Source organism: Candoia aspera, chromosome 4, assembly GCF_035149785.1.
Source record: "Candoia aspera isolate rCanAsp1 chromosome 4, rCanAsp1.hap2, whole genome shotgun sequence".
Classification (NCBI taxonomy): Eukaryota; Metazoa; Chordata; class Lepidosauria; order Squamata; family Boidae; genus Candoia; species Candoia aspera.
In genome coordinates this window covers 89,579,902-89,607,267 of record NC_086156.1, presented here as the reverse complement: position 1 = coordinate 89,607,267, position 27,366 = coordinate 89,579,902, and the positions used below count along the sequence as shown (strand labels likewise).

At 36.1% G+C, this 27,366-nt stretch overlaps 3 protein-coding genes across 3 annotated transcripts; all 3 read left to right on the top strand.

The window, feature by feature from the left end:
- The first annotated feature begins 1,778 nt into the window (after positions 1 to 1,778).
- On the top strand, positions 1,779 to 2,717 carry LOC134496452 (olfactory receptor 12D1-like). Its single transcript, XM_063302181.1, has one exon. The coding sequence runs from the start codon at positions 1,779 to 1,781 to the stop codon at positions 2,715 to 2,717; it is 939 nt and encodes a 312-aa protein (XP_063158251.1).
- A 5,519-nt stretch (positions 2,718 to 8,236) lies between these two features.
- LOC134496451 (olfactory receptor 12D3-like) lies at positions 8,237 to 9,181 on the top strand. Its single transcript, XM_063302180.1, has one exon. It carries the CDS (start codon positions 8,237 to 8,239, stop codon positions 9,179 to 9,181), a length of 945 nt encoding a protein of 314 aa, XP_063158250.1.
- Positions 9,182 to 13,901: 4,720 nt separating this feature from the next.
- On the top strand, positions 13,902 to 27,230 carry LOC134496450 (olfactory receptor 5J3-like). The gene is made up of 4 exons (XM_063302179.1): positions 13,902 to 13,943; positions 15,956 to 16,058; positions 19,005 to 19,105; positions 26,274 to 27,230. Exons 1-4 carry the CDS (start codon positions 13,902 to 13,904, stop codon positions 27,228 to 27,230), a joined length of 1,203 nt encoding a protein of 400 aa, XP_063158249.1.
- The last annotated feature ends 136 nt before the right edge of the window (positions 27,231 to 27,366 follow it).

Sequence of the window (27,366 nt, the reverse complement as noted above, 5' to 3'; positions counted from 1 at the left end):
GTATCTTATTGTCTCTTGGAAAGCTCACAATAGTTTACATCAATGTTTTTTATTCATTTCCTATTCTGGGATGTTATATACGGAATTATTTTTGTTGAATTATGGTTTTGTCCGACCACTTTTAGGTGTTTCTTTAGAAAATTTCTGTTTTTGAGAAAATATGATAACCTATAACATTTATTCTGACTGATCTTAAAGAAAAACAACAACAACAAAAAAAACCCTGATACATTGCAGTCCTTGTAGCATTGTAAGGCAATGACTAGATTTTCACAATAAAATGAATCAAATTACTCAATAATATTTTGGCAAAGAGAAAATGTGCTTTTTCAGAAGAAGAAAATAATCCTTTCCATTTTTCCCTCTTTTTTTTTTTTTGATTAAAATATGGTTTACAGTACATTCCCAGGTTATCTCTTTTTGCTTGAATAAACATATTACACATTATTTCTGAAGTTTTTTGGGTGGCAGCACCTAATTTGAAAATCTCTGTTTTCCAGGTGAAGCTGAGTTACAAAGTGTATTTTGCCTCATGCAGAATACATGTTGGTAAATAGCAGCAGGCAGCCCTAAATTCTGAAAAGTTAATAGAACTTTTGGAATGTTGGAGACTATGAATTCAAGAACATTTGAAATAGCTGTTTATTTGATTTTTTTTTAAATTTATAGGTGGCTACATAGGATTAGATATTAGTACCCTATTGTCCCTTTCAGAGATGAAATTAGTTTATATCCAAGTAGTTATTAATTTCCCATTCAGGCATTTAGTATAAACATCAGTAGGAAGTAAGTGTGCAGGAAGCTGAATTAGTTTTGTGCTACTGTTGAATGAGTGGACAATAATCTGTAGCCTCGACAGGTGCTAGTGCATCTTGGGCAAAGAAATGGCCACGAATAAGCTTTACAACATTCTTTCAGGTAAGGTACATTTTATCTGTTGTCCAGTCGAACAATCCTTGCTGCTTCCGTAAATCAAGATAGATTGGTTGACTATCTTCTTCAGATGGAGATTTGTTTCTCCTTGGAATTTCTTTATTAGTATGAGAAGGTGTATACATTTGACACCAAAAGCAATAGGTGTTTTTGTGCTCACTTCAGCAGTATATACACTGAAATTGGAATGATACAGAGAAGATTAGCATGACATGAAGAACAGTAGTTTTTTGAGAGGGTCACTTCTAACAATGATATGTAGCTGTTGTAAAACAAGAACAGTGAGGCCTTCCCTGTTCTGTGGGAAGGCAGTGTGAAGTGATTGCTTACTGAACACTTGGAGAGTAATTTCAGATGGAAGACAAATTACTTTCTAGCTATGAATAAGAGATTTTGGGAAAAGAAGACTGTAAAAACTATGGGGTTTGAAATGACATGCATATACATCTTTAAGAATGAATTCAGGAAAGCATTCTACTCTCTCCTGAATTAACAACTGTAACTGTATGCTAGACTGGACAGGTTCATCCTTATAAAATAATAATATTTACACAAGTTTTGCCACTGTAGATTTCTTAATATTTCCAAATATTTCTTCATGTATAAAATTATGCACCTGATTTATATAAATGCGGATGTCTAACCTCCTAATTTCTACCAGTGAAATGTGGCTGTTGCTTCAGATAACTTTTCATTTTAACTTTTGTTTCCTTTGTGTATCTTATTAGTCAATTTACATCATTATTCTCTTGTGACACTTTTACCCTCTTTGGCCTTTCTAGCTTTCAGAATCAAAAAGAGCCATTCCAAATGAACAGTCATCAAATCTCCTTCATTTTTTAGTGATGGAGAATGAAACAGAGGTGGGACAATTCATCTTGCTGGGCCTGAAGAATGTCTTGGAACTTCAATATTTATTATTTGTGATCTTCCTGCTCTTCTATATTGCCACATTATTGGGGAACAGATTCATTCTCACTGTTGTTTTAGCTGAACCTCGCCTTCAAACTCCCATGTACTTTTTCCTTGGAAATCTTTCCTGCCTTGATATTTTCTACTCCACAGTAAGTGTACCAAAGATGCTAGCTGGATTTCTAACAGAGCTGGAAACCATCTCTTTCAATGGCTGTATGGTCCAGCTTTTCCTCTTCTACTTCTTGGGCACTAGTGAAGTCATTCTTCTTGGATTCATGGCCTATGACCGTTATGTTGCAATATGCAACCCATTGTGGTATTCTCTCATCATGAGAAGAGAGGTCTGTTTCTTAATGGCAACAAGTGTCTGGTCTATTGGTTTCTTCCACGCCTTGATGCATGTAGTAATGACTGTTCATCTACCCTTCTGTGGACCAATCCAAATTGAACACTTTATATGTGACATCAAGCCATTGTTGAAACTGGCCTGTGGCGGCATACAATTCAACCTCATGCTCCTCAGTATTGTGACCTCTTGCATTGTTATGGGCCCTTTTATCTTCACACTCCTTTCCTACGTCTACACTGTTACCTTCCTTCTCTTCAAAGTGCAGTCCCAAACTGGTTGGCAAAAGGCCTTCTGCACCTGTGGTTCCCACCTGACTGTGGTGGCCTTCCTGTATGTTCCTGTGTTGTTTAACTATATGCTTCTCACTGTGGGGAACTATTCTCAAATAGACATGATAATAACCCTAATATATAGTACAATTACCCCCGTTTTGAATCTACTTACCTACACCCTTAGAAACCAGGAAGTTAAAATGGCAATGAAAAAAAATTGGGGCAGAAAGACATTTACCTTTTCGTGAAAGGAAATGATAGAAATCTACTTGATCCATGAGAATTCATTTTTATAAGTGGAACTTACACCTTTTCACAAATCTGGCATTCTCCAAATGAACTACCAATATTCTTTTATTTTATCTTTTGATGGATTGATATACCACATTTCATCTTTATACAAGGATCTCTCATCTTGTTACACCTCCAGAAATATTTTAAATAATTTGAGCTAAAGGACAGAAAGCATGACTACATCAAGGCCACTCACTGAACTTTCCTATTTGATGGTGGACTTGGTCAGTCATTTTGAGACTCTCTATTAGACTTCAATGACCAATTAAGAGTTAAACATATTAGAATTTTCCCTCAAGTACACATGCTGTGTTACTTAGATGTTTGCCCCAACTCTAGAAAAGTTAGATTAGACTGGGATCCAAAGCACCTGAACCAGAAATTCAGTTGTGGAACACACCAAATGATGACCATGTCTTAATACAGAATTCTATTTCTCAGAGATATGGTAGTAAGCAAGCTCAGATTAGATAGGGGGACATTAGATATAATTTTCACCAAGTCCAAGAATCACCAAGATCACCAAGTCCAAGAATTCTCATATTTTTGAACTAAATGCTTCCTGCAGCTCAATTAGAGTGCTATTATGCATTGTCCACTAGGCAGAATTGCTATTTTTCCAATTTTAAACTTTGCTTAGTAATCCCAAATAGCAGGAAAAGTACCAAATTTAGTATAACTAACATTTGGAAACTTCATTCAAAAATAGATTGTAATGATATTCTGTTCAGAAAACTTCACAGACTATCAAATAATGTGCTGCAACCTTGACAACAGCTGAAATATTGGCAATATTTGGAGCTTCACAGATCAACATGAATTCCATGAGGAGTTGGGTGTCCAATAAATTTAAATGAATAGAAAAGTATATAATAAAAAAAGTTTGTGATATAAGTAGACTACACTGGGGGTGGAACTTTTCACACAACCCCTAAAATTGCTGTAGTACGATACTTCTTCCAGCACATTGTGCGATGCTGGAATTTATGGGTCTTGACCTACAGAGAGCAATAGGTTCTATTGCCTGGAATAACATTTATTACAGAACAGATCTCAAAGGGCAAGGTTTTGCAGTGGATCCATATCAGCTTCAGCAGGCTCTTCCAGGGGGAGAAATTCTCAGCTCCTCAGTTGCTCTATTGAGGGGTTCCATAGGTTTCTGTCCTATCCCACATGTTATCTAATGTCTTTGGAAAACACAGGGTGAGGTCAATTTTTGGTTTGAAGGGTAGTGTCATCACCCTGCTTATGATACTCAACTTTATATGGTCACTCCAAGCTGGGCTGGTGATGCTATGGAAATCATCAGCTGGTATCAGGAAAGTGTGATATTATGTATGGTAGGAAACAAGCTCAGACTAGATGGTAGGGCATTAGATACACTTTTCTTCAATAAATATGTGAGGTATCCAGAAATCATTATCGTTAAGGGTATCAGGTTCTGTGCTCCTCTAGGCTCTGGAGACAATAAATTATCTTTCCCTTGATGAAAGCTTATTAGGGCAAATGATTAAAAAGTAGATCAAATTTTGAAAATGCAGGTGAGCTCTTAAGATTCAGTGTCCCTTGCATACCCAGCAATTCCATTCTAGGCAACTGCCAGCAATAGCTGACTTTTGTATTGCCCCCCCCCCCCCATCCCTCTGAACAGTGAACTACTCTACCATGGAATGCAAGGGATATATTTTGCTCCACAGTTTAAAGTAAACAGCAGTTTGTACTTCTCAGGGTAATACAAATTAAATCCAAAAGATATGCAGGCAAAAATAAACATGTACTGTATATTCTGGTGATAATCTTTTTCAATTAACCTATTAAAATTACAGAATAGATACAATGTATAAACCTAGCAAGATCTAGGAACACCATGTCATCTTTCTAATTTGGAAGCCATGCTCAAAACACCTTTGCATAATTCTACCACTTTGTCTTCATGATGCTTGATTCTTAAACATGAGACTTCTTGGGGCTTGCTATGAAACTTACATATGATGGGAAATGGTCATTGTTGAGGTTTTCCTACTAATAGATTAAGCTGCTATTGTGCCTAGTCATTTTGGCCGGGTGAAAAGGTTTCAAGTGATTGTCTCCTCTCACGTGCTTCATGCAAATCACCTGGGGGGGGGGGGGGGAGAAAACCTGCCCGGACTTGTTTCTCACTTCCTCTTTTCTCTCTGCCGGCAATGTAGGCAAGCAAGGCTTGCTCCAAAGGGAGCTAAGTCCTTTAAATATTTTGCTTTTGTTTTTGCTTTCTGTAAATAAATTATTTGTATAGAAATGCTTGGTGTGTGATTTTTTTGACCTCTCCTGGGCTAAAGGCTTTCCCAGCATCTGCCAACAGTCATGGCAGACAGATCCCAAATGAAATGACCAAAAACACAATATGCAGGAAGAAGCATTCTATCCAGGTCTATATTGGAGTGTACCTTGTTTCTCCAAAGCCTGTCTTGCAAACACCACCACCACCACCACCCCGCTGGAGATTATAGTGTGCTACCACTGCTTTGTGTTCTGGACCATAGATTTGTTCTGCATCAGATGTGAGGCATCACCCTCAATTAGCACATTTATGTATTTATTTATTTATTTACCCATAGTCCTTAATACTACTTAAGATTCAACCCTACCCAGATTCTGTAATAGAATTCCCAAGTCTGGCTTTCAGTATGGAGGTGATTTTTTTCAAGTGCTCTGGGAAAATGGACTTGCCCATTAAAACTGTAGTTAAATAGCATTAATTAGCTGAACTAATTGTTCATATTCTTAAATTCTGTAGATTTATCCCCATATGAGCATAGTGCATTGTGTGTTTTTCTTCCCCCCCCCCACGTGCAATAAGTACTATTTTATAAACAAAGCACAAAGGTAAAATTAAAAATTGTTGAGGATATGTTCTGCTGTGAAGGTTTATTTCTTGTATCCCATATAAGTGGATCTCCTGCCTCTTAAGCCATTTTCATCTTTAGTTACCAGTCTTATGTAATTGGGCAAGAATTTTCATTAAGGTATGACTTGTCTGAATATTTAGCAAATATTGATAATACAAGTGTGCGTTTTATTCAAGGGAATTCCATTTTGCCTAACCTTTCCTTCAATCACATTTACAGTTTACAGATATACTGTTAACATCTGATCAATCTAGGTGTATAGCTAAATAAATAAAGTAGAGAAAGAAGGGAGGGAGGGAGGAAGTAAGTCTCAAACTGTGTATCTTTGGAGTGTACTAGTTGCCTGGTCGAAACTAACACTACCAATAAATTTAATTGAAGGACAATTAGATCGAATGCTTTATTCTAGGCTGACAAGACCAAGTAAACTTTTATGAAGCAAACAAGAACTCTATATTTATCTATCTCTATCATTTCTCTCTATCTCTATCCTTATCTTTATCTCTGTCATCTATATATCCAATAGATATGACCACCTGACTTTCAGTTGTGACTCTGTGTGGCTAACATCAAGTTAAAAGCAAGAAACAAAAATATCAACACAGAACCTTAAAAACACATAATGTTGGAGGCTACTCAGATATCTATATAGCAAACCCCTTAAAGATAGACTGACATAACACCTTTGCCCAATTCTCACAGGACTTGTTGTTGTCTTTATAGAGTTAAATAGATTAATATTATCTAGGTTATGCCTATATGTTGTTTTATTTATTATTTCATTTATTTAGATTTATTGGACACCCAGCTCCTCAAGGACTTCATGTTGACCTGTGAAGCTCCAAATATTACCAATATTTCAGCTGTTGTCAAGGTTGCAGCACATTATTCGATAGTCTGTGACATTTTCTGAACTCAACATAATTACAATCTATTTTTGAATGCAGTTTCCAAATGCTAATTATACTAAATTTGGTACTTTTTCTGCTATGTTTTGTACTACTAAGCAAAGTTTGAAACTGGAAAATAACAATTCTGCCTAGTGGACATTCATAATAGCACTCTAATTGATCTGTAGGCAGCATTTAGTTCATAACTACGAGAATTCTTGGACTAATTGGAGATTATAAATACAATAATATGTTCAACTGCAACCAAAACTTTCAACTTGTTTTGAGCTAATGGAAATTTTCTGGAATAAAATGGGAATGGCTAAATATGATTGGATATTAGTAATCCCTTATTCCTTGGAAAGCTTACCAGTTTCCCATCCAGGCATTTGATGTAACCAAATCTCTTTTAAAGTCAATAGTGGTATTGTCTAACTACTTTTAGGCGTTCCATTCATACCTTCTGGATGGTTTTAAAACATATGCTAATGTGTCTGGGTTCACATTAGTGGTGTCTGCAGGGGTGGGAGGAGTACCAGTCTGACAGAGACAGAATTGTGTCATCGTGACATAAACCTTATTTCTTTTGTATGTGTGTCAACATTTCACACACGTACAAAAAAGCAGATGTTGTGGAATGATGGGCATTGCTACTTTCATCATTTAATGAAAGCAGTAGGACCTGTGGATATCCATGGTACAAAATACAAGCATTATGTGACTTGCTTTCAATATTGTATTGCAATTTGGCTCAATGTTTGCTCAAACATAATACTATAGCTCAACCAAGAGTGGGGTGGGGTGGGGTGGGGTGGAACTACTAATTGCAGGAAACAGTTCTCTGCTTTATTCAAACAAATAGCCTCATGCACTAAAAGGTGCCCAGTAGGTAGTTAGTTGGGAAGAGGACCCCATTTTGAAGAAAAGCAAGGTGCCATCAATTGTCCACCACCACCACCACCCATGGTTTCCTGTGTACAGTATTTCTAGTAGCAACAGGAAATATAAACAATATTAAAAATGATCCAACAATGTCTTTTCCAAGCTGGTTTAAAATGAAAGACAAAATAGGATTGATTTGACATTCAGGTGAAAAATTGTTTCTCTTCCCAGTATCTTTATTGCAAAGTTAAGGTATACTTGTTCAACACCAACAACAATAGTTTCCCAGAAAGGTCACTTGCATGGATAATTTATAGTAGTGAATCCCCCCCCTCCAAAAAAAAGAAAGGATTATCCAATTCTTGGATATACTGTATAGGCAGAGTTACATTTCAGAGGAAAGGAAATATCCAGGCATTCAGGAAAACATCCTTCTTAAAGGGGACAAACAATATTATACTATAACCACATGCTGGACTGGATAGGTTTATTCTGATTAACAAACCTGAATAATGTTTGCTTATCTTTTGCCATTGTACATGTATTATGTTCTCACATCAATAAAATAATGGTCTTTATGTAAACAAATTTCTATGTCTCAACTCTTTCTTTCTACCATAGTCAGAAGTGGGTCCCCCCCCTCTTTTTATCTATCTTTTGTTACTGACTTATATCTTATTAGTCAAGTTTTATTATGTTTGTCTTACCAGATATATTATTCTGCCTATTTAGTTTTCAGAGACAGACAGCGCCTTTTGTAATACTCAACAGTTACCTCTGTCTTCCCTTATCCTTTCTGCTTCCTTTTTAGTGATGGAGAACCAAACAGAGGTGAGCGAATTCATCTTATTGGGCTTGAGCAATGTCTTGGAACTTCAGTACATACTCTTTGCAATCTTTTTGATGTTGTATTTGGCCACCTTAGTTGGGAATGGAGCTATTGTTATTGTAGTTTTAACTGAACAACACCTTCAGAGCCCCATGTACTTTTTCCTTGGAAATCTTTCCTGCCTTGATATCTTCCATTCATCAGCAACAGTACCGATGATGCTATCTGGTTTTCTGTCAGAATTGCAAACAATTTCATTCAATGGTTGCATAGTCCAGCTGTTCTTCTTCTACTTCCTGGGCAGTAGTGAAGCTATTCTTCTTGGAGTTATGGCCTATGACCGTTATGTCGCCATATGCAATCCCTTGCACTATACCATCATCATGAGAAAAGAGGTCTGTATCCTGATGGCAGCAGCTTCTATGGCAATCGGTTTTCTTCATGCCTTGATGCATGCAGTAGTGACTGCTCTTCTACCCTTTTGTGGATCAAATCACATCGAGCACTTTGTCTGTGATACCAAACCATTGTTAAAACTGGCCTGTGGTAGCACACAACTCAGCCTTATGCTTCTCAATACTGTGACTAGCTGCATTGCAATTGGCCCTTTTATTATCACAGTCCTCTCATACCTCTACATTATTACTTTCCTCCTCTTCAGAATGAAGTCCCAAAGTGGTCGGCAGAAAGCCTTCTCCACTTGTGGCTCCCACCTGACTGTGGTGGCTTTACTTTATGTTCCTGTGTTGCTTAACTACATGCTTCCCACTGTGGGTACCTCCTCTCAACGAGACATGATACTAACTCTAATGTATAGTGCAATTACCCCCGTTTTGAACCCACTTATTTATACACTGAGAAATCAGGAAGTTAAAATGGCAATAAAAAAGATTTGGGGCAAAAAGACTTACACTTCTTGGTTAAAGTAAATGCTGAAAATATACTTGGCCCATTACAATTCATTATCAGTAGTGGGGCATGCTGTATACTCTCCCCAAACCTGTTATTCTCAAATGAACTGCCTTCTTTCATTTCATTCCTTATATTTCTATACCACCTTTCTATACCACCTGCAGATATCCTTTCATTTTAATCCTAGCAGAATAACCCTGAAAGATAATTTATGCTGATAGAGATAGGGTGATAACATAAAGCCACCCATATGTTTTTTGTGTTTCAGTTTCAGATCATGGGTCACCCCAGTCCTTGTCCATAACCTTAACCACTGCCCTCTCATACCCCTTGACCCTTTTATAACATTTGTCTTCTCATTTACCATGGTGGATGAGATTAAGAAAATTTTTAGCAAGTTACACTAACTTACTGGTCTCCTGCTCTTAAGAAGAAAGAGAACCAGAGATTAGAAAAGAGAGTTCTTATATAGGATCACAGAAATTAGAGATGAGGATATGTATATATTTGATCATTGGGTGTATGTGTGTATGTATGTGTGTGTATATGTGTATATGTATGTGTATGTATGTATGTATGTATGTGTGTGTGTGTGTGTGTGTGTATAATCACTGATAAGGGGTACACATAGGGATACACAGAAATCTGTATTTGGAAGGAAAACACTTTGTAATGTAGGGTACTTAGCCTTTAAAAAGTATGAATGCCAGTATGCTGATTTTTATTGTAACTGCACTTTGAACATGGGAAGTTGTAAATACACCTCTTACCAATATTTTTGAGAATGTTGTAGTTTGTGGAGACATACAGTTTGTGAATCAAAGGTCATCCATTGATACAATAAAGGATACAACTCAGTCATACAGTATGTCATGATGGAGTAGTCATGGCATTAATATGGGAAGGATGCTTTAGCAGAAAAGGCAATTGTGGCTAGATGCATTGACTTATACATTGAACAAATAAACAAAGACAGAGATATTCAGGAACTATCAATCATCTAGGTATAAATGTGTAAGGGGTATATAGAACAGTAAACAATGCTTCCATATAGAGAAGTCAAAACTAGTCTCTCCTGAAAAATTCTCAGAGCTCTTTTGAAGTTCCTGCAAATGAGCTCCTGGAGGAAAATCCCCAGCTTTGTTTTAAGTAAAAATCACTGTCACTGTTGTTTAGCACAAGCATTTTTCCCCAAAAATCTTCCTTTCCTCTTAGCCCAACATTTGTCCTAACTTCAGAAACATTAGGTTACCTTGGGAATCCAGAGCATGTAGACTGAAGGCTAGACCTTAGAGTACATCTAGTTCATGAATTCCATCTTCCTTATTTTGGAGAAAGTATTTGACAAATTTCAATAAAAGGTAAATAACCCATTCGGAGGGAGTTGTATCTCATTTTAAAATATGTTTCATTCATAACTTGAAATAAAATCTTTTTTAATACAACCATGCCAAATCAAAATCAGAAAAGCATTTTTCTGCCTTTGCATTGAAGCTTTCTACAGTTATTTCTATATGGAAAACGTACTTGTCACCTGCATGCCTGGGAATGAATTGAATGAATAAATAAAGCTTCTCAGTGACACATGATAATTACCTCAGTTCTGAAGTCATCTATGCACTAAGAAATTGAAAAATCAAAATGGCAATGAAAAAGATTATTAGCCGAAAACTTCCACTTTTTGGTGGAAGGAAATGATGGACCCATACATGATCCATGAGTGTTCGATATCATAAATAGAACTTACCCTCTTCATAAATCTAGAATTCTCCAAATTAACTGCTTATATTTATTAATTTTACTCATTTGATCACCTCATCTTTGCAAGAAGATATTTCATCATATGATTGCTACAACTATAGCACTTTTTGCTAAACTGAGCTGAAAATGTAAGATCATGTCTACCTCAAGGCCCTTCACTGAACTTTCCTGGCTGAGGGTGGACTTGGTCAGTCATTCCAAGACTTTCTACAAGACTTCCCTTGCCAATTACATTTCAACACATAATAGCAACTTCCCCCTCACCCCCCCCCCCAAATAGTACATCTGCTGTGTTATGTAGAGATTTGCCCCAACTTCGGTAATTTAAGTTAGGCTAGGATTCAATATACCTTGATTGGAGGGTAGTCTGTGGAGCACACCAAGCTGATGACTGTGTCTCTCCCCTCCTCCCTTGGGACATGCAATGAGAAATTATTATATGGGGTGTGTATTTTCTATTCCCCAATTCAAAATATAAAATTTCCTTTGTATTTTGAACTTCATTGTTAATACAACTATTCAAATTCCAAATCTGAAACACTATTTTTCTGCCTTTAAATTAAACTTGTTTCTGTGTAAATATATTTTCATATGTCTAAATATAACTCTCTCTTACATGCCTGGAAATGAATTTTCAGTTCATCTATTTTAGTTACATGAGCACAATTGCATGACAATTAATTCAAGATATTATATACTGAATTTGGATGGAAATCCTCAAGTTACTTTCAAAAAATCAAGGAAAAGCTAAGGGAAACACATTAGTTAATATTTTATTTTCCATTTATTTCGATGGCAGACATTAACATATTGCATTCTTGTATGTTCTGATGGCTATTCTCAATTCCACTGACATCTGTGGGATGAAAAGTGTATATATTTGGAGAGTCCTCTAACTGAAATGTCATCAGTAAACTTTATGAAAGTTTGAACCTGAATTCCTTAAAAGGAAAAAAAAGAAATGATTGGGCAATGCTTGATATATTTTTTTCTTTTTTATTTTATTTTCTTTTTTTTTTGCTTTTTTTCAGTTTAACTATCTGCAAGTAGATAGGTATTGTGGATGCTTATAGCTTACGTTGAACTGTGGATACGTTCATGGTGATTCTGTAAATTGTCATGAGTCTACATGGATTTTTCAACACACAAATCCAACAAATCCACAAATTCATGAATGAATGAATGAATGAATGAATGAATGAATGAATGAATGAATGAACGAACAATTTTATTCCATACCTATAGTATGGAAAACCATGCTGTTATTATTTGGTGATATGCTGTATTAATGTTTCAGGAGAACATCTGATTCAGCTATGCCAAGAACAGGAGTTAAGCATAATGAAGACATGGTTCGAGCAGCCCAAACAATGATTATACACTCAGATCTCACTAAGTGGAGAATATCGTAATCAAATAGACTACAGTTTATGCCAACAGAAGTGGAAGAGTTCCATCCTTGCTGTGAAAATGTTCCCTGGTGCAGAGTGTGAATCAGAGCATGGACTGCTAGTGGCCAAGGTGAAGCTAAGGTTCTGCAGTGTCAGACCGCCACCCATGACTCAAACATTCGATGTTAAGAGGATTTCTCCTGCGTATGCAGTTGAAGTTAGGAACAGATTTGAACTGCTTAACACCACAGAAAGACAACCAGATGAACTATGGGAGGAAATAAAAGCAACTGTCAATGAAGTAGCACATCAACATATTGCTCACAAGAAGTCAACAAAATTGGCAAAGTGGATATCAGAAGCAACATTAGAGGCTGCAGCAAAAAGAAGAAAGGCAAAAGCTACTGGCGATAGGGAAGAAGTACGAAGATTAAATGCAAAGTTTCAGAGAGAAGCGAGGATAGACAAAGAAGAATTTTGGGCTGAGCAATGCAGGAAACTGGAGGAAGCATCCCAGAAGGGACATACAAGAGAGTATTTTGCTTCTGTGAAGAAGGTCAGAGCTCCTTTTATGGCAAGAAAGGCAACAGTCAGTGGACATGATGGACAGGAATTACATGACCAACAAGCAATCAGAGAAAGGTGGTGGGAATATACAGAGCAACTTTACACAAACAAAAATCAAAGCCAAGGCACAGGAGAAGAACTGCCGGAGCTGGAACCTGATATCCTGGAGGAGGAAGTAGAATGGGCACTCAGTCAGATGTTGAACCACAAAGCCCCTGGAGTTGATGGAACTCCAGAAGAGTGACTGAGACCACTGCTGACAAAAGCATTGACAGCATTATGTCAAAGTGTATGGAAGACTGGTCAATGGCCAAAAGAGTGGAAAAGGTCATTATTTATTCCAATACCAAAGAAAGGTGACACAAAAGTCTTTTCAAACTATTGCACCATCACCTTAATACTACATGCGAGTAAAATTCTCTTGAAGATCATCCAACAACGTATGAATGCAACCATCGAAAGAGAGTTACCAGATGTAATACCAGAAGCTGGATTCCGAAAAGGAAGAGGAACACATGATCACATTGCCAACATTTGATGGATGATGGAAAAGGCAAGGGAATTCCAAAAAGACCTCTACATGTGCTTCATTGACTATACAAAAGCTTTTGACTATGTTGGTCATGATAAGCTCTGGAACTGCTTGAAAGAAATGGAAATATCGTCACACCTCATCCAGCTGATACAATCTCTGTACTCTGATCAAGAAACAACAGGAAGGACAGCATATGGAGACAAAGAATGGTTCAAAATTGGAAAAGGCACTCGTCAGGGTTGTATTCTGTCACCTTCATTATTCAACATGTATGCAGAAGTGGATATGAGAAAGGCACATCTGGAAGAATCTAATATTGGGATAAAAATTGGTGGTAGGAGCATCAACAACCTTTGTTATGCAGACGATACAATGCTGCTGGTGGGAAGTAAAGAAGTTTTGGAATAGCTAACCCTAATATTCAAAGATGAAAGTGAAAAACTGGGATTACACCTTAACACCAAGAAAACAAAGATAATGACAATGGCAGAAAACGTGCAAGTCAGTGTTAAGATCAACAATGAGGTAATTGAAGCAGTAAAGGAGTTTAACTTCCTTGGCTCTAAAATTGATCAAAAGGATGACTGCAGCCCGGAGATCAGAAGACATATAGTGCTTGGAAGAACAGCAATGAGCAGTATAAATAACATCTGGAATAATAGTTATCAGCCTCCCAAACAAATGCAGACTAGTTAATACGATCGTATTTTCAATAGCTATGTATGGTTGTGAAACTTGGACTTTGAGGAAGGCAGATAGGAGAAAGATAGATGCATTTGAATTGTGATGCTGGAGACGACTACTATGCATCTCATGGACAGTGAAGATTACCAACAAGGAAGTCCTAGACAGAGTCAAACCAAAAATATCCCTGGAAGCTGAGATCACCAAACAAAAACCGTTATACTTCGGTCATGTATGCGAGCCAACTCACACGAAAATTAAATTATGCTGGGATTGCTCAGTGGTAAAAGAAGAAGGGGGTGCCCTAGGACTCACTGGCTTGACACCATCAGAAGGGACAACGGAATGATTTTGATGGAACTAAAGGAAGCTGTAAGAGATAGAAAGACATGGAGAACATTGATCCACAAAGCGACCGAGAGTCGGAAATGACTGATCGGATAGACAGAGCAGTATTAATTTATTTGAATTATGGTCAAAGACAAATACAAACATACCAGAAAAATGATAAAACTGGTTATAAATATTAAGGCATTTATACAACTTTATACAGAAAATTATTGAAATTCCTCAAACTGCTATACAATTAAACATTTAATAGCAATAATAACTGCAATAAATGTGGGGGCAATTCTGGAAATATCCAGAGACAAGTCTGCCAAGAGTAGGAAATGGCTTCTTAGCCAGTGGTGAAAATGTATTAGCAGAAGTTTTATTAAGTTAATTCACTACTCCATGTAGAAGGGGCAACTCAAATGTATGAGTGAGACCATTTGTATTTCTTTCAACAAACAGAATCAAGGTTTCCTTTATGCTGGAATGTTGTTATATCTATGGCAAGGTTGGCAAAACATTATATTGGACAAGAGTAAACACTCTTCTATGATATGGGCTAAGAATATTACTAAATGTTTAAGCACAGGAAAACAGGGTCCCAATCAAGTGTAGTATGAATGTTGGTGGGGGCATATTTAGGTTGGTCTTGTTATCAGTGCTTAGGGCTTTTGTTTCTGTTCAAACTAGGGTCTGCCAAGGCTGAGAAAAATCAGACAGGATGCCAATAACCCGTAGTACTGTAAAACTGCAAGGATCCATGAGGACGTAACATTGGTAACTAAAGTGTTACCAGAAATAGCAATTTTAAATTCCAGAGGCAGAGCCACATGCAAGGTTCTCCAGATTCTAGCCTCAGAAGAGAATGTGATACTTAATGGGGAATTCACATCAGAGTTCTCAAGAATGTTGATTATAGTAATTGAGTTATAAGTGTCAACAGGGACAGACCTGCACACCTTCAAGCCACCATCTTGATCATGACCTCTATTGACCAGACTGTCACTGGACAGAGTCCTGCTGGTCACAACTCACTTTCCATTTTTCCTCAATTCTTGGCTTTTCTTCTCCAGGATCGGCCAAACTTTGGCTGAACACCTTCAAGCTTCACTCTTTGAATTTTTGTGGCAGCCGAGAAATGATACCTGCCATTACGATTTGTAAACTGCAATTGTACTTGAAAGTGTTTGGCATTTGTTATCATCTCCCTTTGTTGATGATTCCAGATTGCTGATACAATACTTGGAATTTTATGCCCAGTTAAAGTTGTTAATGTGCTTGATGCTAGAGCTATAAATTCTATAGGAGTGGCAATGGCTAATATAGATTTCAGAAAATGAATTTACTTTAGTTTTAAAACCTTTATGGTAAAATCGTAGGCTAGGGCTACAACATTGGGTTTCAGGGCTGCTTTCAGTCCATGAACCATGAGTTGTCTACTTTTGCTATCACTTGAACGTGGACCCCTTCCTGTAGAACAGCACATTCAACATTGCTTCTTTAATATCATTGTTTCTCAGGCTATAGATGATAGGGTTGAGGACCTTGTTGAAATTAAAGACACGGATTGTCTTTGTGCGGATGTACATAAAGATGGTGGTTCCAAAGAAAATGATGATAATGGTAAGGTGCATAGGACATGTGGAAAATGCCTTTTTTTAACCCATCAGCAGAAGGGATGTGTAGTATAGTGCTAATGATAAAGTATATGTGACAATTATAAAGAAGAAGGAGGTTAGCAACACAACTGACCCCACAATGAAATTATTTCAGCCACAAATATGTTCTTGCAGGAGAGTTTCAGTATAGATGGAGCATCACAGAAGAAATGGTTGATAACATTTGATCTACAGAAAGGAAGTTGGAAAAGGTTGGGGGCAACACAGGTGCCAAGAAGCCACTAAACCAGGAAGAAATGCCAGCCAAAGACATGTGCGCTTATTCATCAGAGTGGTATAGTGGAGCAGGTTGCAAATAGCCAGATATCGGTCATAAGCCATTGATGCCAGCAGGAAACATTCAGCTGAACCAAGAAAATAGAAGATGTAGAGTTGGGTAAAACAACCAGGGATGGATATCGTTCTGCTGTCTATAGCAATGTTGGCCAACATTTTAGGCACAGTGACAGTAGTGAAAGCAATGTCCAAAGAAGAGAGATTTCCAATGAAAAAATACATGGGAGTATGAAGTTGATAGTCCAGTTGAATCACCAATAGGATGATAATATTCTCAACAAGTGTAAGTATGTACATCAGGAGAAAGAGGGAAAAAAACAGCAGTTCCACTTTACGGACATTAGGGAAACCAAGGATTATGCATTCTGTGAATAATGTCCAATTATTTGCATTCATTTTCTGCTTTTAGATCATACATTCTGTTTAGGAACAAGAAGGGAAGGAGGGAAGGAAGGAAGGAAACTGATAAGTTTATATAATAAATATAATGTATTCTATTTTTGTTTATATTGATACAAATAAAAAGCCAGAGAACCCCCATCATAACGAGGCAACATAACTTCATACCCATTATGACAAGTTCAATGAAGTTTATCCTGATTTCTGAAGGAGAAAAACACTTTCATATACAAACAGCTACTTCATTTTTGAAGATTTCTGACAATGTAGTTTTAATACGGTTCTCTCTCTGAGGTTGATCCATCTTTTAGAATAGGACTACATAGTGATGCGCTTAGTTAGGTCCAGATAATTAATAATCAGTTGGCAATAGGAGAGAGACAGAATCTATCAATTTTAGTGTTCAAATGAGGCTAAAAGCTAAAAATTAAAACTGTCAAAAGTTAAATCTCAACTTCAATCAGTTTGCTCTGACAAAATCTAAGGTAACACAAACCCAGGATTTAAATATTGCAATTGAAGCTGCTTTCTCTCTCTTCTCTTTATTTTTTTGGTTCATTTTTTTAAAAAATTAGGATTACACATACAGTACATTTGCTCAGAGTCACTTTACATGGTGAATAAAACTGAATTGATTCAACTCCCACATACAAAAGTAAAGTAGCAACTTGTGTATGCTATATATAAATCAAGAAAGAGAACATTTTATCAAAAGGGTGTAGCTGGTATTGCAATCTAAATTCTATGCATGAACCTGACAACAATGAGTGTAATCTAGGTTCTTCTTTATGGACTACAAAATCTCACTCATAACATAAGATCACCTAACACTGTCAATCAAGTGGAGGACATTATTCACTATTTCCTCCACTGCCCATTTACAATGAGATCAGGGCCATATTCTTGATGGCAAGTGCTCGGACTACAAATGATTGAATTATCTTCTTGCAGATGAGTTGCCAATTAGTGGTAATCCAGTTGCTACTTTTGCTTTGCTGTCATTAAAATTTAGAAAGAACTATGTAACTTCTTAATCATAGCCCTGGCTTTATTTTGTTTTTGATTTATCTTTTTTTTTTAATCTAACACTTTTTTCTTTCTTTATTTTATTGTTATTTTGCTTTATTGTATTTTATGCTATGCTAAATTATTATGATCTATGGTTACAAAAATAAAATTTATTTACTTACTTATCAGCTTATTTACTGTATTAAACTACACTATGGCAAAGTTATAATTATATTTTTTTCCCCCATAAATACACCAATAGCAATGTTTAAATTGAATATATGATGGTCAGAAGACAGCACCTGGCTGCTTAACTGGTCTTGGAAGCTAACTAGGGCTTGGGGTGATTAATACTTGGATGGGATACCATTAGAAAATTCAGTAGACTAGAATGAAATACATACATGCATGCATACATACATACATACATACATCTGTAATAAGTTAATGTCAAATCATTTACATAATATTGCCAAGAAAACTAACCATGTCATCAACTGAAGGACATTATTCGCTATTTCCTCCACTGCCCCATTTACAATGAGATCACAGCCAAATTATTGATGGTAACTGAACTCAAGGGCTGGGGCCTCAGATGATTGAATTATCTTTTTCCAGGTGTATGTCCAAGTGTGGGACTGAGGTTGCTACTTTTGCTTTGCTGTCATTTAAACTTAGAAAAAATATTTTTTTTATTTCTTAATCCTAGCCCTGCCTTTATGTGGTTTTGACCGCTTTGCGTCTAACATTCTTTTTACACTTTTATTTTATTGTTATTTTGTTATATTTTATGCTATACTACATTGCTATGACCTGTGGTTACAACAACAAATGCATTTATCTATAACAAGACCTACTTATATTGGTGTGGTTCTTCAGTTGCTAAGAAGAATTACCCTTTGTTCCAACATGTGTGTGTGTGTGTGTTTGTGTGTGTGTGTGAGAGAGAGAGAAGAATAGGAAAGCAAGCAATTCCAATGACACACCTCTTCCTTCACAACCTTCCAGGTGGGTCAGAATCAGGAACCTGCAGCCTGGTGTGTTAACAGTTCAAAGAACTTGCCCTGCTCTGCCCTACTCCTTTTCCTGTTCTGTTCTGTTCTGTTCTGTTCTGTTCTGTTCTGTTCTGTTCTGTTCTGTTCTGTTCTGTTTAGAGTCATTCTAATGAAATACTGCTATTGAGTGTGACTACAGCTTTGCTTTGCAGCTTATGCAACTCTTTTATCATTAAAAGAAAGAAAGAAAGAGGTGTTGGTGCCATGGGGACAGGGAGGAGAAAAAAAGAATGATGAGAAAGTGTATGCTCGGGTGAGAAGAAAAAACAAGGCTAGAAGAAGCTGACAAGAAAAAGAAATTGCAGAGAATCTGTAGGGTCCTTCAGAAGTCCTACTGACATGCTCCTAAAGGTATTCCTATTGTTTCCTGCCATTACTGTACAATAAAATACCTTTCAATTTAATAATCCAACTAACAGACATTTCCACCAAAGCACATACTATGAAATGAATCTATGAGTGGTTAGGGTTCTTACAAGTTCACATTCTGCAATGCATGTAACAGCAGCCAAAGGAAGCTCTTAGCTTAACTAGCTTTATTTTAATTTTATTTTAAATTACCTTTTGACTGGAAGTATCCAAGTAAAGTTCTGTACTTCTGAGAACAAAGTAGAAGCTTGTTATTTATCAAGGACTATCAAATAGCATCCATTTTTTGAAATATATCAGTCTACACCATGATGATTATTTATTTGATAAAGTTATATTAAACACTTATGTTAATTAAATAATTAGAGATAAGCTTTCTAGTCAAACAAGAAACAGTAGACCCAGTTAGTATTATGCAGTATTTTTTGTCCTCCCAGATTTATTTATAAGTTACAATCCAGAATGTTTAGTGTTGATCTCTTGCAATTAATTGTTGGTTCACAGCTCATATGACTCTTGAGACAAATATGTTCTGTAACATTTAACACCCTTCCCAGGTGAGGAATCCATAATATATCCATAAATCTGTGGAAGAAAAAAAAGTTCATATGTAGTACATAACTTCATAACTTATAAAAACTCTGAGACATACTGCAGTCTAACATAGGAGGAATTATTTATACTATTTTGATAAGACACATGGATTTTGGAGATTTTTTTTTTAAAGTCCATGATCCAGCAGAATTTCAAACTTTTAAATAATATTAATTTTAATGGGAGTTTGACAGAGATGCCCATCTATCCCACAGTACTGAGTTGGTAGTAATTTCTTGTCTAGTATTTCCTTGACAATCCTTGCCTAGAGTTCCTCCAGGCTTACATGATAAATAAGGAGTTTTCCAAGTAGCAGATGACATTTGACAGAAGACCAAGGATATCTATCCATTCCTAATTTAAATCAAATATGTCTCATACATAAGCCAGTCAATCATATTAATTTCGTTGTCAAATGATGTATGCTACTATGTACTAGGGCAGGCATGTACTTGGTATATATTCATATGTCTTCTGGGTCAATGCAGTCAACAGGCCTACAGAACTTGGATACAGCTGGTGAGTTCTTCAGACCTAAGAGTTAATCATTGCAGAGGCACTGGACAGGAAAGAATCAAAGATGCAGGAGGATTTCAGCTTTGGGTATATATACACGGGTGCTTAAAAGTTTGTGAACCCTTTTGAATTTTCAACATTTTTTTCATAAATATAAAAAATGTGATCTCTTCCCCACACAAGTTCTAAAAATAGAGAAGGGGATGCCAATTAAACAAATGAGTAAAAACATTTTAGGTAGTCCTTGCTTAACATCCCTAATTGGGACCGCCAACTCCGTTAGTAAGTGATGTAGTGTTAAATCCAAAAAAATCATGTGACTACCATGACTTATGAGGCATTTCCAGTTGCAGTCATTAAGCAAATTAAATATGATGTCATGTGACTGTGACTTGCAACTTCCTGCCAGCCTCCGCATTGACTTTGTTTGTGGGAAGCCAGCAGTGAAGGTCGCAAATGGTGATTATGTGACCATGGGGATTCTGTGATGGCTGCAACTTTGAGGACCAGTTGTAAGTTCTCTCATTCAGTGCCATTGAAACTTCTAATGTTCACTGAATGAGTGGTCATTAAGCAAGGACTACCTGTATAATTGTTCATTTATTTATTGAGGAAAATGGTCCAAAGCTACATATTTTTGTGTGGCAAAAGTATGTGAACCTCTAGGATTCTCAGTTTATTTGAAGGGGAAATTGGAGCCAGGTGTTTCAATCAATGGGATGATAATCAGCTGTGTGTGTAACAGGTCCTGCCTTATATAAAGAAGAGAATTCTGGTTATTCACTATCAGAGTCTGATCTTCACAACACAGTTATGTGGAAGTATGGCGAAGTATGTGAATCTTCAAATTCAAAAGGGTTCACAAACTTTTAAGCACCATTGTATAAGCTGCAGAAGTTTTTCTGTTAATTTTAAAAAGTTATGGGCATGGATTCATTTAATTATTTCTTGGACTTTCTGAGAACAGGGAATGGCAATCTTAAAAGGCAGTACAGGTAGTCCTCACTTAATAATGCTAATTAACAGATGCTGCTTATAGACGAACTGCCTTTTGTTACAGAGCATGTGGCTAGGTTTTGTGCAGCAGCATAAAAGATCCACTGGACACCGATGGGCCAATTTTCCACTAGCCAAACGTATCCTATGTAACTGTAATTCATTTAAATTAGATATGATCACTTCTTTGTAATTTAGATGTTAATATACTTCCATAAGCTTAGTGTCTACTTTATAATTTAAATATAGACTGTACCCTGTACCTCACTCATAGATGTTAGTTAGGTTGTTTTATAAATTATTTTAACTTTGTCTTAAATTTTATTTTGTTTATTATCTATTAAGATAGATTTTATATATGCACTGTGCACTCTGTTTGTACTGGTCTATGACTGTAATAAATTGAATTGAATTGACCACAGTTTGTGACAACCTGCTGGCTTCCCCACTGATTTCATTTGTTGGAAGCCAGTTGGCGATGGTTGGAAGTTTGAGCCAGTTGCCAAGCACCCAAACTCAATATCGTGACTGCAGGGGGACAGCGACAGCCACAACTATGAGAACCAGTCATAAGTACCCTTGTTTAGTACCATGATAACTTCAGTCACTGAATGAGTAGTTGTTAAGCAAGGACTACCTGTAATGAATAAAATTGCTCTGAATAATTTAAGGAACTAACCTCCTAATATGGAAGTAACAAATATGAGATTAGGAATAAAAATATCAGAATAATCATTACTGAAACCAAGTTGGATATTGATAGCCAGTTGTGGCCCCTAAAGTCTTGGGTGAATCCTCCAGAGTTCTCAGTATTGACTTCAAATAAACAATGTTTATCAATTTCAATAATCCAGGCTCATGGGTATTTTGGGTATAAAGCTTTATATTATTATTACTACTACTCTGACTTGGACAATTGATACTTCCTGTACTTATTATTTCAGGGTTTTTTTTCCCCCCTTCTTGATGGGTATTCCATAAATGTCTCAAAGGCTGTAATTGAATTAACTGAAATCCACAGCTTCACAGATCATTTGAGCTTCTCTCCTGAGACCTAAAATTTGGCCAATTCTCTCTGCTCATGGAAGAAAAAGCAGTGGAATAAAGAATTCTTCAGATATTTAGGCAGGCAAGGAACAAGCCAGACAAATCAGTGCCACTAGTTAAAAAGACAAGAGAAAAAGAAATTGCCATTTCCCACTCTCCTTTATATGGCTCAGATATAAAAATAGTGCTCGTCGTATTTAATCAAAGAAATTATATTCCTTCCCTCCCCTCCCCTCCTCTCCCCTCCCCTTCTCTTTCTTACACATTTTATTTATTTATTTAACAAGTTTTTACTGTGGTTTCATTTCAACTTTTCATTGTGGTTTCACAAAACAAAACAAAACAAAAAAGAGAAATGCATGAAAAACAACACAAATATAATGTAATTGTATTCCACTTTTTTCCAACAAACAAACAAAAAATGATTTTAAAAAAGAGCAAACATGACAACATCATGAAACAAAATAAGCAAATTGTAAGAAAAAAACTGCTTCTAGACAAATTCATTTCTGAATGGTAATGTATCCAACTGATGCAATTCTATAGATGTCTACTTGGAAGTTAATCTTACAGACTTCAGTAGGCTTAGATCCTAATGAGTGTATTAAAGATGGTAGCCTTTACCTAAGATAGGTATGATGTTTTTCTTCATAATATAAAGAAAATAAAAAGCAATTAATATAATACTAATACATGCATACATATAGACCACATTTCTGCATATATTTTCTGACTAATCTGGAAAGTTTGGACCAGCACTTGGATAGGAAAATATACATACTGTAAATCCCCTAGTCCAGGCTTTATGGAACAGAAATTTAGTATGGGTTGCCCTTTGATTCTATCGACTTTTTATTGTGGTTTCATTTATTATTGCCTATTTTCATTAGTGTACATTTACTATTGTCTGTTTTCACTGTTGTACATGACCTTCAATTCACTGGGATGACATTGATATAATAATTATTTTTGTATTAATTATATATGTGCATTGCCCAATACCAAAGTTTTCTGAATAGTGTAAAAAAATTAAATAAATTCAAGGTAATGATATTGTAAGACTCTCTAGTTTCTTGTTAAATAATTACATTTCTGGATTTATTTATTGCAATTTTCTCATTCCTCTCCTTCCTTTGTATGTGTGTGTGCATGTACAGATACGCTTTGCTCGAATCCTATTGGATATTAAAAATAGCTAATAACCTTAAGAACTAACATGGACCACTTGTGAGTCCATATTCATTCCTGCTTTCCAACTGTGTGCTTTATTTTATTTTTAATTGAATAAAAATCATTATTTCATAGCAGTTCTATTATTGCATATAGACAAGATCTCATATTTTAAAAAGAAAGAGGGTCAGGATGAGAGAGAGGGAAAGAGCAGGCTCTAAAAATTATTTATGATATGTCATTTTCTCTTGGTTCTCTGTTCCAACATCTATGTGGAAATCTAGTGGAATTTTTTTGGTGTTCAAGAAAATGACATATCAACTCAAATGGAAGAAATTTGATTTATTATTATTGTAGTTGTTGTTATTATTATTCCTCCTCCTTCACATTAGTTCACTCCTACCAAAGATTCCCCATAATAAGGATATGGAAATGTTGAAAAAGTAAGAGTTCAAATAATTTCCTGTACCATATTAAAGGAATCCCCAGAAGAATATTGCCTCTTGAGCCTGAGTTCTTCCTTTGGAGAAAATAAAACCAATCAGTTATGAGCTAATTAGGTATATTACATATTTTTTTCCCAGGGAATGAAGCAGGTATATACTGTAGGTATGTTGCTCAGATACTGTACATATCAAACTTCTTTCTCAATGGATTTGGTAAGAATTCAGAAACTTTGTACAAAAATATGACCACAATAGTTATTGCAATGCTGATATTAATGTCCTCAATAATCTGACACTTATATTGTCCCATCATTTTAGATAGTTCAATTATCAGTAGTGGGATATAGAATGTATCAGATTTTCTGTCATATTTTTCTCAATTATTTCTTCTGATTCTTTTCAAATTATTTTCAAATGAATGCATGTTTAATGTGCAGTGGATAAAATAATCAGGAGTCTGGCAGCACATTTTCCAACTAATACATTTTATTAAGATGCAGAGAGTGGACTGATGTAAGATTTAAATTGCAGGGAAAGGAGGGAATGTGTGGGAAGAGAGGGAAAACAGTCACAGTGTCCTCTGGATTCTACATAGGAGAAACAGGACAAACTTTGTGCAAAATAATTAGTGGGCACAAGTTTAACATCAGGACTCAAAACAAGAACAAATTAGTATCAGAGCATTTCAACCTCCCAGGATACTGCACAGTAGACCTCTAAGTGATAGTTTTAGAGAAGTGGGACTTTAACAGCCACATTGAGTGAAAAATTATTGAACATGCATTAAAAAGTTTCAGGCAATCTCAGAAGGTCTCAACTAACACAATGTTTTTTTTTTTTTAAACACTTTACAACTGTTAACAGATAATATACTTGCAATCTGTCTCATATATAACCTGCATCTGCATAATTAACTTAGAGCAGCTCACTAAAGTTGATGCCTTTTAATAAGATCTGATGGTCAGAAAAGGTGCTACCAGATTTCTATTTTTTTGCCACTACAGACTAAACTCCTCCTCCTACAATGGGAAATAATAAACAGTTAAACTGGGGTTGGAGGTCTGGATCCCAGTCACATTCCACAAAAATTGAAAATAGGTTTCTTGGATAGTTAATCATTTTACAATAAAACTAAATGGCGAGATATGCAAAGTGTGGCCCAATCTCATGCCTACTTACTTAGAATTAAATCCTTGGCAGAGCAATTGGACTTAATCTCAACCATGTATTCATAGGCTCTCAGTCTCTGTTCATCAGGGCAGAGAAAGAACTACTACTTGTAGGTTATCACATCACCTCAAATGAGGACTAAGGCATCCTTCTTTAATGTGTGCCCTTCAAACCTAATATATCCAGAGCTTGAGGAAGATTAGTTAGGGTGATTTTATCATTATATGTGCACATACTTTTATATTCCATACTGCTGTACAATTCAGGGAGAATGACTATCATATATATTATTATTATTATATTTGATATATTCTTATCGTTATCCTGCGGTTGTAAATCATAATGCAGTATGTTGTTTCAGCGCAATGATATTTGTACAGAATAACTATCATTCTGTCCATGTAGCATGTGGTCAAAAAGGGAAAATGTCTAGGCTGATACGTTCTTATCCAACTATCTGAATCTTGAGTGATGAAAATGTTTGAGTAAACATTCCCCTCTGTTGTAAGTGCTTGAAAAAAATCTGAATTATTGATGCTTTTGAATATATGTTGAAAATGAATGAGAGAGACAGAGGGAGAAGAAAGAGTTACTTCTAAAAGATTTATTTCTGGACATCTCGATCCTATCTATCAGTTGAAAAGGCTGAGAAAAGCCACAGAAGACTTGTATGACACCTGAAACATTGGGAATAGGCAATGGGGAAGATTTTTTTTTTTTTTTAAATTATGCCACAAACTCCATTTATTTTCCATTTCCAAGTTTTGGGGGGCGGAAGAAAAATGTGTGTGTGTGTGTGTGTGTGCATGCACACGCAGTCAGGAAAAAAAGCAGAAGGCTGTTCAGATGAACACATTTTTCTTACCACTCATAATTTTAAAAAACTTCCTGCATGAGATAATGCAATAGTTACAGCTTTTTATGATTCCTGATTTTTTTTTTACCCTAGAAAACCTCTGGTTTATGTAACAAGACATCAGTATGAAACAATAAATAGGAAGGGCTTACATTTTAAACAAATAATAGTAGTATTAATGCTATGATTTCTAAAATGTTATTGGCCTCAGGCATGCATAACAACTTGTACTTTCATATATATTATTTTTCCATTAGATAAATGAAACAGCCATCACAGCCTTCATCTTGCTGGGATTTGGAGATCAGCCTGAACTGCAGATTCTATTTTTCTTACTATTTCTGATCATTTACTTTATAACCATGACTGGGAATCTTCTCCTTGTTATTTTGGTTGCAACTGATAGGCGTCTTCATACCCCTATGTATTTTTTTCTGGGGAACTTATCCTGTCTGGAGGTTTGCTATACCTCAACCATTCTGCCCAGAATGCTGTCCAGCTTTGTAACTGGGAATAGAAGCATAACATTCTCTGGTTGTTTTATACAGTTGTATTTATTTGGGTTCCTGGTGACTACAGAAACATGTCTCCTATCTGTCATGTCTTATGATAGGTATTTAGCCATTTGCAAACCACTGCAATACCACTTCTATATGAATAATAAGATCTGTATCTCTTTAGCAACTGGGTCTTGGGTAAGAGGTTGTTTTTCTGTCTCAATAGTGGTCACATGGTTGGCACAGTTAACATACTGTGGCTTCAATGAAATTGACCATTTTTATTGTGATTTTGTACCTTTGAGTAAGCTAGCCTGTGGTGATACTTTACTGTTTATTGAAGTCGCCTTTATGTTATCTTCTCTATTTACATTTCCTTTATTTATGTTGACCATGACATCTTACATTTTCATCATATCAGCCATTTTGAGAATCCCTTCCACTTCTGGGAGGCAAAAGGCATTTTCCACTTGTTCTTCTCATCTAATTGTTGTTTCCATGTTCTATGGATCATTAATGATTGTTTACCTCCTGCCAGATGACTCCCTAATGCGAAGTTCAACCAAAGTTTTCTCTGTATTCTATACCATCCTCACTCCTATGGTCAATCCCCTCATATACAGTTTGAGGAACAAGGAAGTGAAGGAGGCTTTGAGAAAATTATCCCAGATGTTACCGCTAGGCTTCCGAAATCTAAACCACAGTTTCTCCATCTGAGTCTCTCTGAATATACTTGCTACAAATTCTTTCATCCAATGTTAATATGGCCAATGGATAGAGATTGTGTGAGCTATAAGACAAAAGATTGGAGAGGTTGGCAAAGCTGATCTAGACATAGATCAGGGGTAGGCAA